The following is a 16,309-nucleotide window of genomic DNA, read 5'->3' as shown; positions in this document are numbered from 1 at the left end:
CATCTAAATGAACAATATTCTCAGATGCATTGAAAAAGCAATTTTACATGCTTACCAGCATATAACCAATTCACAAAAATGCACTTTTACAATAAAAGCATTAGGTAATGAGAGAGCTGATGATTTTGGGGTCCCCCCTAACCTAGGGGGAGCACCAAGCAGATGCCTTGAACACAAAGAGCATAACCAAAAAGCACATTTTGTTGAACTTCAGTGGTGATCCCATCATTTTAGGACCACCCCAAGCACAGTTATTGGCAAAAAACAATCCCAACCAAAGGCCCTGCAAAGCATTATGGGACAAGATTAGCAGTGGCAGTGAATACTATAGTATCCAATATCAAAATAATTCTACAAAGAGCTGCAGTTCCACTGGTCGTCCCTAGATGTCCCTCACAAGTCAAATGCAAAACCATTGAAACCCTTTCATCTAGCATTTGCATTTGACTCGTGAGGGACATCTAGGGACGATCAGTGGAACTGCAGCTCTTTGTAGAATTCTTTTGATATTGTATACTATATAATATTCACTGCCCACTGCTAATTTTATCCCATAATGCTTTGCAGGGCCTTTGGTTGGGAATGTTTTGTTTGCCAATAACTGTGTTTGGGTTTGTCCTAAGAGGATGGGACCACAACTAAATCGTTCAATAAGATGTGCTTTTTGTTTTCAAGGCATCTGTTTGGTACTCTCCCTAGGTTAGGGAGGATCCCAAAATCATCACATCTCCCACTGCTTACCAAATTATCAATTTCACCATTATAAGAGTACTATATGCATGATATAAAAGCTTATATTATCATATCTGGTCATATAAAGGAAGCTTTTTGCAATTAATTTGCAATTTTAGCACAGTACAGACAAGTAGTATGCTTCTTGGATCCTAGGCACTACCAGTTTATCTGTGACAGCATATTCCTCTCTCCTAGTGCTTCTATGCTATATACCAAGGGCGAAAACGAGGACACCAAAAAAAAAAACCCAAAAAAACAAAACCAGACTGCCTAGATGAATTTGTAGGTACTGTAATAGACCAACTTCAGGGGGTGAAAAATCTAGAACGTACTACGCTCATGGACAAAATAACAGTCCTTGAATCCCGAGCAAACCCAGACCCAGAACACCCCCAGCCTGAAGATACACCCACATCTAATCCTCCTGAGGCGGAAGCCGGGAGTTCTGTTTGCTGAAAAACTTTAATTTGTTGCTTTTAAAATTGTATTTTGTGTGTTCTTAAACCACTTAGCACCCACTCCCTCACGCTTACCTGCTAACCCTAATCAGCCGATCCAAGCGCTGTCAGGGGCAGGAAACGCTTGCTCGCCGCCATCCCTCACCTCGAGGAGCCACGGGACACGCCCACTCCTGTTGGCCACGCCCACCCCTCGCTAGTACTAAAGCGCGCCTGATTGTGAGAGCCGCATTGTACATAATCCTCCTGAGGCGGAAGCCGGGAGTTCGGTTTGCTGAAAAACTTGAATTTGTTGCTTTTAAAATTGTATTTTGTGTGTTCTTAAACCACTTAGCACCCACTCCCTCACGCTTACCTGCTAACCCTAATCAGCCGATCCAAGCGCTGTCAGGGGCAGGAAACGCTTGCTCGCCGCCATCCCTCACCTCGAGGAGCCACGGGACACGCCCACTCCTGTTGGCCACGCCCACCCCTCGCTAGTACTAAAGCGCGCCTGATTGTGAGAGCCGCATTGTACCTAATCCTCCTGAGGCGGAAGCCGGGAGTTCTGTTTGCTGAAAAACTTGAATTTGTTGCTTTTAAAATTGTATTTTGTGTGTTCTTAAACCACTTAGCACCCACTCCCTCACGCATACCTGCTAACCCTAATCAGCCGATCCAAGCGCTGTCAGGGGCAGGAAACGCTTGCTCGCCGCCATCCCTCACCTCGAGGAGCCACGGGACACGCCCACTCCTGTTGGCCACGCCCACCCCTCGCTAGTACTAAAGCGCGCCTGATTGTGAGAGCCGCATTGTACCTAATCCTCCTGAGGCGGAAGCCGGGAGTTCTGTTTGCTGAAAAACTTGAATTTGTTGCTTTTAAAATTGTATTTTGTGTGTTCTTAAACCACTTAGCACCCACTCCCTCACGCTTACCTGCTAACCCTAATCAGCCGATCCAAGCGCTGTCAGGGGCAGGAAACGCTTGCTCGCCGCCATCCCTCACCTCGAGGAGCCACGGGACACGCCCACTCCTGTTGGCCACGCCCACCCCTCGCTAGTACTAAAGCGCGCCTGATTGTGAGAGCCGCATTGTACCTAATCCTCCTGAGGCGGAAGCCGGGAGTTCTGTTTGCTGAAAAACTTGAATTTGTTGCTTTTAAAATTGTATTTTGTGTGTTCTTAAACCACTTAGCACCCACTCCCTCACGCTTACCTGCTAACCCTAATCAGCCGATCCAAGCGCTGTCAGGGGCAGGAAACGCTTGCTCGCCGCCATCCCTCACCTCGAGGAGCCACGGGACACGCGCACTCCTGTTGGCCACGCCCATCTCTCCAACGCCCATCAACGCTCCATAAAATATGTGCCAGCATAGGGAGCGCAGCGGACGGGCGCAGCGGGCGCGCCGTCAGCGCGCCGAAGGCGCGCCAAAGGCAAGCCCGTCTGGGCCCGTGCGTGCCCAGCCGCCCCAGGCTTAGTCACACTGTCCTTATCGGCCCGCAACGACCGGACTTACACTCGCGCGGACTTATTATCCTTAAACCCCAACAAACAGCCCGCCTGCTCACGCATCCTGAATGGAGACACCTATTTTACTGGCTGTGACACCTGCGACCCTGCCAATCAACACTCGGCACCCAAGGGTTTGCACCTAGGCCTACTTAATTGCAGGTCGCTCGTAAAACACTCACACAAAGTGAACCTTTTAATTACAAACAATGCCCTAGATATTCTGTTTCTAACAGAAACCTGGCTTACCCCCAGCAGTGGCCCAGACATCGTTCTAGCACTCCCCCCCGGATACGTCATGTGCTCACTGAATAGACCAGAAGGGAGGGGAGGTGGACTAGCGATAATTCTTAAGGACACCCTCACCTGTAGAACATCTGATGGCAACATCAAGGGATACGAAAGCTGCCATTACACAATACAAATATCCCCAGTTACCTCGCTGTCAGGGACACTGATATACCGTCCACCAGGCAATCTAGGAGACTTTTCGAACAAAATTATCGACCAGACGTCCATCAAATGTACCTCCACCACTAACTACCTATTACTAGGAGACTTGAATGTACATCTCTTGGACCCTGATGACAAGCAGGCCAGTGAACTACTCCAAGATTTCACCTCAATGGGCCTTGATCTCAAAAACCCACGGCCCACTCATGAAAGAGGGCAACTGCTTGATCCGATTCTTTCCAATATCGCCAATCTGAGAACGCTCGACCATATCCCTCTTCCCTGGACGGACCACTTTTTGATCTCCCTAGTATGGGACATCATCACTCCGCCCCCTCCACCTCCCAAAACCAGAACGTATACCAGACGTTGGCAGAGACTGGAACCAGACGTGTGGGCAGCTAAACTCAGGGAAAACGCCCCGCCTCCCCCCCACGACACCTTAGCAGGGGACAAAGAACTCAGTACCTGGATTACCCAATCGCTCGACGCCATTCTGCCTAAAACCCACTCTCTGAAATACATCAAGAGAGTTAATCCCTCACCCTGGTACACCCCGGAACTGAACCTTCTTCGCAAGATTTGCAAAAGGAATGAACGTATCTGGAGGAAGGAAAAAACCATGGAACAAAAAGAGTCATTCCGTTCCTCTGTAAAAACGTACAAAAAAGAGCTCCATTACACCAAAACTAGCTTCTACGAGAACAGAATTAAAAACGCCGCTTGCTCGGCCCATGAAACCTATTCAGTTCTTAAAGAACTCCTCCACGCCCCTGACCCCCCACTCAAACACCTTGACCCCAAAGAAGCTGAAACTAAATGTAACAACTTAGCCACCTTCTTTGACGAAAAGATTCAAAAAATTCTTCTTACCATACCCCCCCCCGACCAAGCCCACACAGAGCAGGATCTCACTGCCACCTCTACCTATCCTCCTTTGCCACTAGCTCACCCCCAACCCTTCCTGGATGCCTTCGGCCCCGTAACAACGGAAGAAGTAGGAGCAACGCTGGCCTCAATTAAAAGTGGCTCCCCCCTCGACCCTGCACCCCTCCGTTTCCTAAAAAAAGTGTCGAGCACCATCATCCCCCCTCTTACGGCCCTGATCAACTCCTCCCTCACGGAGGGCATAGTCCCCTCCAGTTGGAAAACGGCAGCTGTCAAAGGTCTACTAAAAAAACCTTCCTTAGACCCGCGGGACCTCACCAACTACAGGCCCATATCCCTCCTTCCTGGAAACAGCAAGATCGCAGAGAAGCTGGTAAACAAACAATTATCATCTTACCTAGAAAGCAACAACCTCTTAGCGGTCTCCCAGACAGGGTTCCGTCCAGGTCAGGGCACGGACATCGCCCTCCTGGCAGCGGTAGAGAAGGCCAGAAGCATTCTGGACACAGGAGGATCAGTGGCAGTGATCCTCCTGGACCTCAGTGCGGCCTTCGACACCGTAGACCACCCAACCCTAATCCATCGACTGGGAGAGATCGGACTAAAGGGTACGGCCCTGAAATGGTTAGAATCCTTTTTATCAGGACGCTCCTTTCAGGTGCGGGAAAATGACAGCTGCTCATCCACCTTCCCCCTCCGGTGTGGAGTACCACAGGGCTCATCCTTGAGCCCCACGTTGTTTAACGTGTACATGGCCCCACTGGAGAAGAGGGTCAGTTCGTTCGGCGTATCAATTATCAACTACGCCGACGACACTCAACTGGTCGTAACCCTCTCACATCCCCACCACGCCCCATCGGATCTCTACAGCTGCCTCTCCGAGGTCCACCGATGGATGAACCTCTCTTCACTTAAACTGAATGGGTCCAAGACCGAGATCCTCTTGATGGGCCACAAGGGGCTCTCTCTACCATCTCACCTTTGGCCTAGTTGCCTAGGTGACCCTCCTACACCCAAGGAAGAGGTCAAGAGCCTTGGTGTGTGGATTGAGAAGGATATGAGCTTTAAAACCCAGGCTAAAAAAACGGCAGGAATATGTTTTGGGCTACTCAGAGCCTGCAGGAAGGTCTTCCCTCTACTCCCTGAGACCGCAAGGAGGCTCCTCATTCAGGGTCTAATCCTGGCAAGATTAGACTACTGTAACTCCATCTACCTGGGAGCCCCTGAAGCCACCCTGAACTCACTGCAAAAAGTCCAAAACGCCGCCGCCCGCCTACTCACGGGCACACCAGGAAGATCTTCCGCCAGGCCGGCTCTTAAATCCCTCCACTGGCTCCCAGTCAGAGAAAGGGTCGTCTTCAAGGCCCTCTGCCTGGCCCATAAAACCCTCAACAATAATGGTCCCCCCCTTCTCAAAGAACTCCTAATCCCATACAAAGCGGAGAGAGACCTCCGGTCCGGGGCAGAAAATCTTATCGCAGTCCCGAGAGTTAGGAAAGCCAAGACCGGTGGCCGTCGCTTTTCGGTTCACATGGCAAAACATTGGAACCATCTACCACGGAAACTCAGGACAGAACCGAACTACCTCCAGTTTAGAAAAACCCTAAAGACCCTCCTTTTCCCGCAGACATAAGTTCATCAGACAGCTGAAACCCTTGGAGAATCAGGTCAGCGCTGGGATGCTCATCGAGTTACTACGCGCTTTACAAAACCATTAAATAAATAAATAAATAAATAAATATTTAGACCAGCCCGCTGGGGTTGGTATCTCCAGAACTGAACAATCCAAGATTTATGGAAGTAATGCAGGAGCATCCCAGGGCTTGGGGAAAACAGGGGTCACTGGACTAAAATGCAACACTCGTCTGACTGACACCCTTAACAGAGACTCTGAAGATATACCAGCAAGAAGTACCAGTTGAAGTAAAGTGGCTAATTGTAATCCGCCTGAAACTAAGGCCCTTGTGACAATTGATTGAGGCCCTCTTGCGGCTTCTGTGCCTTTGGCCTGTGGGTTCTCTTGAGGGTCTTCCTTTGCTTCAGTGGGCTTCCCTACTTGTTTGGGTCTGCTCTGACTCTCCTGCACTTGGTGAGTCCTTTGGACCATGCTTGTCCCAATGTTTGCCACTTTCCACTGCAGTTGTGGCTAGCAAGGCTTGTTGGTGCTCCCGCCGGACACCGACCACCTAGACACCAACATCTGACATGGGACATGGGTCAGCTCGTGCACGGCTCCTGGTCTTCCTCAGGGTCGCCTAGTCCTCACAGCTGCAGCGCCAAGGGCATTGTCTTCACTCTTGAACCTCTCAATTTCAGTGGGCATTATGCTCACCTGCCTCCTGGTCGCCTCCAAGTGGCATAGACACTGTTCCCTCTGCTTTCAGATTCTCCACTTCAAAAATCCACACTTGGATTCCACCGGACATCTTCACAAACTTCTCAAAAGGCCTTTTATCCGAAGTCTTCCATAGTCATCTACAGCAGGTTCCGACATCACTACACCCCTATGCACCCGGGTACCCTGGTGCAGGTAACCTTGTTCCTGGTGCATCCATGGGTGGGGTGGCTCTACACCCCTATGCACCCGGGTACCCTGGTGCAGGTAACCTTGTTCCTGGTGCATCCATGCGTGGGGTGGCTCTCCAACCTTCCGTCTTCCATAGGGTTTCTCCGGGCTCCTCTGAGAAGGGTCCTTCTTCTTTAAAACTGCAACAGTAACATCTCCATTGACGTCTACTGGGCATGCGGCTGTGTTTCTACTCTGCACACAGCCTCAGTGGGCTTCCGGGATACTTACCTCAGGTGGGTCCTTGTTTCCCCAGTCTTCTGAGTCTTGTGACCTATCAGACATCAGAGAGGACTATACCATGCCTAACTGAAGCTGAGGAGCTCGCTGAGATTCTGAGCGGAAGAACAAGCTTTTATCTTTTAATGACACACTTTCAAGCCAGGCTGGCATAGTGCGAGCAATGTGGACACTTTTGACACCTTTCCAACTTCACTCTCATCCTTAATGACATTTAGACTGACAGCCCAGCAATGATTGAGAAAGCTCATTCTTGCCCCAAGGCTGATGAAATCTCCAGGTTCTGTATTGATTCTAGATGCTGGAATCACACCATTAACATGGATGCCTTTCTACTGCCCACGGCAGATGAAATAGTGGACAAACTAAGACCCTAAGATCTCATCTCCAGCAAGGATCTCATAAAATAGTACTGCTTTACTTCAGGTTAACAGGGAAGCAGCACAAGACTTTACCCAGAAGCAGTTTAATGAGAACACTGAGAACACAAAGAAGTACTGTGGTGAGATCCATGAGAACTTACCCAGTAACATGGTGGTGGCAACGCTGAAGACGTACAAAGAAGGCTTACCCAGACATAGTATCGTGAGCTCCACGAGAACTTACCCAGTAGCATGGTGGTGGCAACGCGGAGGAGATACAGTGAAGGCTTAGTCAGAAATAGTGTGGTAAGCACCATTAGAACTTACCCGGAAGTGATGTGCAACATTGCTGTCCGTATATTTTGGGGGGTGCAGGAATATCAGTAGATTCTGGCGCAGATAGTATGCAACTGCATGCAGCCAAGGCAGAAAGCACTGAGGAATAGAGAACTGGATGACTTCAGTGGGTGGTGTCCCAGGAGGCTGAATAAACTGAAAAACAACAGCAAGTAGTTCATATGAACTGAAAAAAGTAGGATAAACAAACTAGAAGGGAGCCATGAGGCATCAGACTGCCGCAGGATGGCAAGGGAGGGGATAAAGAAGTTTAACCTGCTCAGATCCCAATGCTAGAGAGGAATTTGGTCTGATCAAAGATAGGAGAACACAAGAGAAATAAAGGAGTACAGCAGAGTCATAAACCAGCAGGGTGGGAAAAGGGAGGGAATGTAATTTTGATGGGTCGGACCACAAAAAGTTTGTGAATAAGAATGGATATCAACCAGTGCGAAATCCATGATAATGTGTAGGGAGACCAGAATTAAGCCAGGTCAGAAACCACCAGTCAGGAGATTTAAATGGAAACCAGGTGGGGCTGAAATAGAGGAGAAGACACAAGTTTAGCAGAACTAGACACCAGCAGCATGGGCAGTATTGAAGGAAATAAAGATGGGTAAAATACAAGTGGTGTAGGAGAGGAAAGGTAGAAAAGAATTCAGCAGATCCAGCACCTCTTGATTGGAGAGGCCAGTGGGAGTTTAAGTATCTATAATCAGGGGAAGAAGGAGTAAATGGAAGTTTATCAGAGTTGGACAAAAGCAGGCTGAAAAAAATGATGACGTAAATTCAGTGAGGTTAAATATCAGAGGGTTGGGCTAGATTGGAGAGAGATTAGCATGGCCAAACAAAAACCACAAGGGACAAGTGGAAGCAAGTACAGCAAAGTCGTGGGTAGAAGCGAATGTGGCTGGGTTAGATACCAAAGGAATAGAGGAAGTAAACAACAGATCAGCCATGTCAGACATCAAAGGAACTGGAAAGGGAGAAGCGAGTTTGGTAAATCCAGATAGAAGTGAGAAGAGTCAGAAGTGAGTTCATCCGGGTAAGCAACCAGGATTAGACAGGGAGAAGAGAGTTCATCAGCATCAGATAACACTTAGAATATGATATGCAGAAGAACCTTCAGACAGATACCAGGGGAATGAAAGAGTTATTAGTGAGTTCAGCCTAACATGACACCAAGGGGACTGGGGTGGCAGAAGTAAATTCTGCAGAAACACACTGGTTTTGGTGCAGCAATTCGGAGTTGGCAGGGCCAGACAAAAATAGGATGAGGAAAGCAGAAGCAAGGTCAGTCGCATCAGACACTATGATGTATACAAATATAGGATTTTTGTATCACACCTTCACACCTGCATGGAGTTATATGTCACACCTATGACTGCTAAGTTAGCATGCTCTTACCTCCACATCTGCTGGAGTCAGTTTGCAGTTACGAACAAGCATTACTGTAATGATATCCAAAGTGGCCTCATCGAGACGTCTTCTCAGGACTTTGACAAGTTCATCTGTTATCTCAGGACCTGAAGAAAGTGCAATCAAAAGCATCAGAAGTAAAATACCATCTCTTGATCGAAAGTGAGCTAAGTAACTGCAATCGACAGAGTAGCAACACTTTGTCAGATACCCTGATAAGCAAAGAAAGAAGCAACCAGATCAGGTCAACTGATACTGAGAGAAAGCCCACAGAGCTATACCGTGGCTCAGAACCCTAGCACTGACCAGGAACCTGTCCACAGTTGCCAGAGTAGACCCCTGAACTTTGGGGGGGGGGGGGAACAGGTGAAGGAGGGAGCGAGTCATACAGAGAAACAAGGGTACCAGCTTTAATCCAGATGGACGAGTCCATTCATTGCCCATGCATTTTCAGTTGGGTAACACCACACTGATGAGTAGGTGCACAAAAACCCCTGGCATGCAAGGCACAGTGTCTGACATGATCCACTTCCCTCATTCTGCCGGATGGACAATATGGTTATCCAACTTGATAATAAAGAATAATTTATGACTGCTTATGTAGGTATGGGCCATATAGGAGGGTAGGGGGGGGGTATGATTGGTTGCCTGGTGGCTTGTAAAATACATCTAAAAACTTTTATATGTTTATTGATTCCAACTACCCAGCTACCATTTTACAGTTTTATTTTTAATAGATTGCTGCCCAAATAGTTAGTCACAGAGGTGTCATGAAAGGCTGGTGTAATAGAAGAGTGTGGCTCAGAATCTGAAACACTATGACCAAATCTTGGCATCAGAGCTATGACCTAGTTCTTGAAAGCATATAGTTCTTAATCATGATCAGTCAACGTCCAGACAAGTTACTTTGGAATGCACAGAATATGTTCACTGTCCATCTGTCCAAGACTCACAAGTATGTGCAGAGGACATCCTATGGGTGCAGAATTGTGTAGCAATTAAGGAAACAGTCAGCTGAAAATTTCTACACAGATAGAGGTATCATACCTCATTCAGGATTCATTCTGTGTAAACAAGTTAGAACCTTCTATCTCCTAGAAGCTAGTTTAAGCGTGCCCCTTCACTCAAATACATATTAGGGATGTTTGCACTTTGCAGTTTAGACTATTCCAGTGCTTAGATGACAGCCTCCATTTCTACCATTCTGCGTGCTATGTGTTTGTGCTTTAGTTTTTTGATAAATGAGCTACCTGTAGTTCTGTTTTTATGTTAGATTGAATTCAACCTGAAAAGATCAAAATGATATCCAGCTGGTATTGGCATAGTGTACTCTATTGTTCTAATCCCCTAAAGGCATCCTTGTTCATAGGGAAGGTTTGATGATGATGCTCAAAGATCTCTTTCTCAACCAAACTCAACCAACTGGATCGCGACCACCCAGCGAGACAGAGTACCTCTGCTACAGGAATCTCGTCCAGCTGATAAACTAGCCACCTTAACAAGAGGACATCTACATCGCCTATCTTTTGATCTGACTCTATGATCCCCTCCAAGCCTTAACCAGATTCGACACATGACAATGCTGTTGACTAAAAACAATGCGTGTCCTTAAGCATCATGATACCTTCGGGTCTGGCCAGCGCTATAGAAGACACTTAAATAAATAAATGATTGCAAATGTTAACAACCCCCGCCTTCACTTTGATATACTTATTCTCTTCCAGACAATTCAAAGATGATTCTATATAAATGGCAAGCAAATTCCAATCTATTGACTGCACAAAAGATGTTGCAGTTCCGGACAGCCGACAAATGCTGTGCAGGTCTAATGGCTTTTCAGGGCTCTTATGAATTTCAATGCTGTGTGGATCCAGTAGGATGTCCATGGGTCCTGAAAACTCCACCAATGACCATTGTATGTAAAAACGTGGTTGGTCATACGCACTATTTAGAGGTTCTGTGAATCTCTCGTACTGCTGTGTGCATCCTAGCTCCGTATAGTAAATCAAAGTTACAGGTGTTGAAATTTCTCTGTGGTCAGACGATCGAGTTCAGGATGAGGTCACAGGGAATGTGTACTCATCTGACCAAGAACATGGTCCCCTCTCTTAGAGCCACAGAATATTAATGTAGTGTGATCTCTATCTCACATCAAATATGTTCCCTTTCCCAGAATCATCAAAGCCCTTGGAATGCCATATTTCATACACTAAATATTTCTCCATGTTCCACCACACAAAATAATACCTAACCACTCAAAGCAAAATGTTTTCGCTTACCTGCTTGCCCCACACCATGCACCATCAGAAGTATGTGTTTGTCCACTTGTCCCACTGGACGGGAAATTTCAGAGCTGCGGCTGGAGATAGTATCTAGAGAGGATCTTGAACCCTGTGCAAACACAGGAATGATCAAGGTATATTACAAAATTGGAGAGAAACATCTCGGACAGAAAATGAGAATGAATATGCTACTTACCAGTATGCATCTGTTCTTGGCATGTAGGGCTGTTGACATTCATATCTATAGCATAGATCGCCGCCTAGTGTTGGGTCCGGATGATTGCACATTGTTGTCCTGGAAGAGTCTTCGAAGTATCACGAGATAGGTGGCTCCTTCCCTGGACTACAGTGCGCATGGGCATCGACTCCATCCTCAGATTGTTTTTTTCCGCCATTGGGTTCGGATATATTTTCGTTATCTCCAGTTCGGAATCGACTAAAACTTTGAGGCCAAAAGGCCTTTTTTAGTGTAAGCGAAGGCCATGCCTAAGAGTAAATGCAAGAAAAGTCTGCAGCCGGGGAGGAGGGCGGGCGATATGAATGTCAGCAGCCCTACATGCCAAGAACAGATGCATACTGGTAAGTAGCATATTCAGTTCGAGGCATGTGGGCTGCTGAATTCATATCTATAGCATAGAATACATAGCAGTCCCTCCATTAACGGCGGCCGCCTGTGCCAGCTGCAGAAGTCTGAAATAGTGTCTTAAGAACAGCCTGCCCTACAGCTGCCTGCTGCTTGGAGTGCACATCTACACAGTAATGTTTAGTAAAGGTATGTGGTGTAGACCATGTGGCTGCTCTACAAATATCTTCCAAAGGGATATTACCAAGGAAAGCCATGGAGGCCCCCAACTTGCGGGTGGAGTGGGCTCTGGGGGGGACCGTTAAAGTGCGCTTAGCCTTGTGATAGCAAATCTGAATACACTTAACGATCCACCTGGCTATACCTGCTTTGGAAATGGGGTTGCCTTTGTGCTGAGCTGAGAAGGCAACAAAGAGCTGTTGTGTTTTTCTAAAATCCTTTGTTCTATCAATGTAGTACATTAGCGCTCTTTTGACATCAAGAGTGTGGAGCATTCTTTCTGCTACTGTCTCAGGGTCCTGAAAGAATGCGGGCAGTTCGATGGTTTGATTAACATGAAACTGCGAAACCACCTAAGGAAGGAATTTAGGGTTAGTGCGCAGCACCACCCTGTTGGAATGAATTTGAATAAATGGCTCTTGTACAGTGAGCGCCTGTAGCTCACTAACACGTCGTAAAGATGTAATGGCAATGAGAAAAGCCACTTTCCATGTCAAGAACTGAATCTCACATGAATGTAGAGGCTCAAAAGGTGGGCCCATCAACCTGGTGAGGACCACATTGAGGTTCCACACAGGAGCTGGCGGGGTCCTGGGAGGGATGACCCGCTTCAGCCCTTCTAGGAAGGCTTTAATGGCAGGCACCCTGAAAACAGAGAGATGCTGCCTGTTTTGGAGATAAGCTGCTATGGCGGATAAGTGTAAAGCTAGATTGCATTTGTAAAGATGTAACAAATAGCAGATGATGTTAGGAATGGATGCATCTAGCGGGTTGATATTGTGTTCTGTACAGTAAATGACAAACCGCTACCATTTTGCTGCATAGCAAGCTCTGGTAGTGGGCCTCCTCGCCTCCCGGATGATGTCCATGCATTCAGGAGACAAGGCAAGGTAGCCAAATTCTAGATCTCAGGAGCCAGATCGCCAGGTTGAGCTGTTGCGGATCTGGGTGCTGAATGTCGCCATGGTTCTGCGTCAAGAGCCTCGGTGTGAGGCGCAGCCTTTGATGCGGTACCACGGAGAGTTCTAGAAACGTGGTGTACCATGGTTGGCGTGCCCACGTTGGAGCAACCAGGATGAGTGTCATCGAGTGTTGCTTTAGCTTTCTTGCCACCAGCGGTATGAGAGGTGCTGGGGGGAAAGCGTACGCAAATCTGCCTGACCAGTTCATCCATATCGCATTGCCCTGCGACTGTGGGTGAGGGAACCTGGCGGCAAAGCTTTGGCATTTTGCGTTTTCCCTTGTGGCAAATAGGTCTATCTCTGGATGACCCCATTTCTGGAAGTACGGGCGGAGTACTGATGGATGTAACTCCGCCATCTGATTGTCCTTGCCCGGGAGGTGTTCCGCCATGAGGAAGATGTTCCTCTGAATGGCCCACTTCCACATGCTCTGAGCCAGGTGAGACAGCTGTGGAGAGTGTGTTCCTCCCTGCTTCTGAATGTAGTACATGGCTGTCATGTTGTCCGTCCGGATCAACACGACCTTGTTGCACAGATGTACCTTGAATGCCTTCATCGCCATGAAGATCGCCATCAATTCTAGGTAGTTGATGTGCATCTTCTGTTGCTGCATTGTCCATAGTCCCTGCACCGTGTAGTGGAGTACATGAGCTCCCCATCCCTGGAGAGATGCGTCCGTCGTCAGGATAATCTGCGGCACAGGCTCCTGGAACGGTCGGCCCTTGCAAAGGTTGTGTGGATTCCACCAATGCAGAGAGTTGTACGCCCGACCGGTCACCAACACTAGGTCTTTCAACTGTCCGTGAGCCTGAGTCCACTGACGTGCCAAGCATTCTTGGAGCGGACGCATATGCAACCTCGCATGCGGGACTATGAAGATGCAGGAGGCCATCATGCCTATCAACTGCATGAACACTCTCGCTGGAAGTGAGTGTTGCGGTCTGAACTTTTGGATTAGCGACTGGATGTTGCCGATCCTCACTGAATTTGGCTGAGCCGTGGCTGCCAGGGTATTTATCGTTGCGCCCAGATACTGCCGCACATGTGCTGGTTGAAGGTGCGACTTCGGATAGTTCAGTGAGAAGCCCAAACCGTGAAGGAGATGAATGGTGTGGGACATGTCTGCGGCGCACTGCTGGGCTGACTTTGCCTGAACTAGCCAGAACGTCCAGATAAGGGTAGACATGGACGTTCTGTCTCCTGAGGTGCGCAGCCACCGTCGCCAGACATTTCGTGAACACTCTGGGGGCTGTGGTCACTCCGAAAGGAAGGACCTTGAATTGGTAATGCCTGTTGTGAATGGTGAACCGGAGGTATTTCCTGTGGGATGGATGGAGTGGGATGTGAAAGTAAGCATCCTTGAGATCCAAGGTTGCGAGGAAGTCTCCCTGATTGAGCAACGGAAGAACCTGCTGCAGTGTTAGCATGTGGAAGTGTTCTGAGAGAATGTACTGGTTTAGGGGCCTGAGGTCCAGAATAGGTCTGAGGGACCCTTCCTTCTTTGGGATCAAGAAGTACAGGGAGTACACCATTGTGCCTTCTTCCTCCACTGGCACGAGCTCTATTGCGCCTTTTTGCAGCATGACAAGAACCTCCTGCTGCAATAAGTGCAAATGCTCTGCTGACATAGGACGGTGTTTTGGTGGTATGTTGGGTGGAGTGGATGTGAGCTCCAAACAATAATCGAACTGGATAAGTTTCCTGACCCACCTGTCTGTGGTGATGGATCTCCAGACTGGCAGGAACTGCTGGAGTCTCCCCCCGACAGGTGTTTGATGGTCGGGTGGCAGTGACAGGGAGTCACTGTTTGTTGGTGGCAGAGGAACGGGAGTTGTTGTTGTTGCCTCTGCCTCTGCCCTTGGAGCTGTTGCCCCGGTATCCTCCTCTACTCTGCTTTGTGTACGAGGATTGCGCCCCACCTTTAGTGAACTGGGACTGCTGTGACATCTGGCTTCTGTTAACACCTCGATTGCCTGAGCGACGAAAAGTGTTCCCACAAAGCTGTTGGGACTGGAGAGCTCCCATGGACTTGGCAGTCTCAGTATCTTTCTTTATCTTTTCCAGGGTGCTGTCCACCTCTGGACCAAATAACCTGTCAGGGTTTACTGGCTGGTTAAGGATGGTCGTTTGGATTTCTGGTTTAAACCCTGAGATTCTGAGCCATGCTTGCCGTCTGAGCATTACACTGGTATTAATTGCTCTGGCCGCAGTGTCCGCAACGTCTAGTGCGCACTTAATGGAAGCGTTGGAGATGAGCTTCCCTTCTTGGATAAGCATCTCCCCTGCCTCTTTATATTGGTCTGGTAGATGCTGCAACAGGGTCTCGAGTGTGTCGTAGTGTGCCCTGTCGTATCCAGCCAAGAGTGCCTGCGTGTTAGAGATACGCCAGATATTGGCCGCCTGAGCTGCTACTCTCTTCCCGATGCCTCAAGCACTTTAGACTCTGTCTGGGGGAGGAGCTTCACCGGTAGTCTGCGAATTCGCCCTTTTGCGGGCATTAGAAACTACCAAAGAGTCCAATGGCAACTGGCCCTTGATGTAGGTAGGATCGCCAGGTGCCGCTCTGTACTTTTTCTCGATTCTAGGGTTGACTACCCTTGACCGTGTGTGTTCCTTAAAAATGTCCGCAGCATGCTTAAGGACCCCCTTTAGCATAGGAAGAGTCTTGACAGTCTTTTCAGCAGTTGAGAAAGTGTCAAAGAGGAAGTCCACTTCCACAGGGTCAGCATGTAGTTCAACGGCGTGGTTTTTGGCCGCCCGTTCAATTAAGGCATTAAATGTCGCAGAATCCTCGGTGGGAGAGGTTTTAACATTGTACACCTGAGGGTCTTGGACGGTGTGCTGATCCCCTTGGTCACCTGCCCCCATCCAGGAGTCCTGGTGTTCATCAGGCTCTGTGTTGGCTGGAAAATTGTATTCCTCGTCCTGATCCCCTGCATCCTCCCCATCAGAATAAGTGGGTGAGGGTGTCGCAATTCTTGCAGGAAGTATTGGTTCGACCAAGACCTGTGCTTCTGGATCCGGCCTTTTGCGCTTCATTGGAATAGTATATGACTCCGAAGGCTGCGACGCCGTGATTTTCCTCTTGTAAAGCATGAGCTTTCCGGAGTCGGCATCGATGAAATGCTCCGATTGCTCCTCCATTAAGGGTGGTTGATGCAGCAAACTCCCATCCGGTTGAGTCGGCTTCGATACCACAGAGTCCTTATGCACCGACCGAGGTGCGAAGGCCTTCGGCGCCACCTTCGGCGGCAGCGTGAAGAGTAGCGGCGCCGAAGTCTTTGGCGTCGGTACAGCATGCTTCGGGTTGGAAGGCG

At 48.5% G+C, this 16,309-nt stretch overlaps 1 protein-coding gene across 7 annotated transcripts in view; it reads right to left on the bottom strand.

The window, feature by feature from the left end:
- The window catches only part of SZT2 (SZT2 subunit of KICSTOR complex), an 804,663-nt gene that overhangs the window by 334,451 nt on the left and 453,903 nt on the right, over nucleotides 1–16,309 (bottom strand). For all 7 annotated transcript variants that reach the window (XM_078659317.1, XM_078659363.1, XM_078659315.1 and 4 more), the window contains 3 exons: nucleotides 11,226–11,337; nucleotides 8,935–9,053; nucleotides 7,519–7,683 (listed from right to left, as the gene is read on the bottom strand). In XM_078659317.1, coding sequence (XP_078515443.1) covers nucleotides 7,519–7,683; nucleotides 8,935–9,053; nucleotides 11,226–11,337 — 396 coding nt within the window. The remainder of the gene's footprint in view (nucleotides 1–7,518; nucleotides 7,684–8,934; nucleotides 9,054–11,225; nucleotides 11,338–16,309) is intronic.

Source organism: Lissotriton helveticus, chromosome 1_1, assembly GCF_964261635.1.
Source record: "Lissotriton helveticus chromosome 1_1, aLisHel1.1, whole genome shotgun sequence".
Lineage (NCBI taxonomy): Eukaryota > Metazoa > Chordata > Amphibia > Caudata > Salamandridae > Lissotriton > Lissotriton helveticus.
This window is presented reverse-complemented; position numbering and strand designations above follow the sequence as displayed.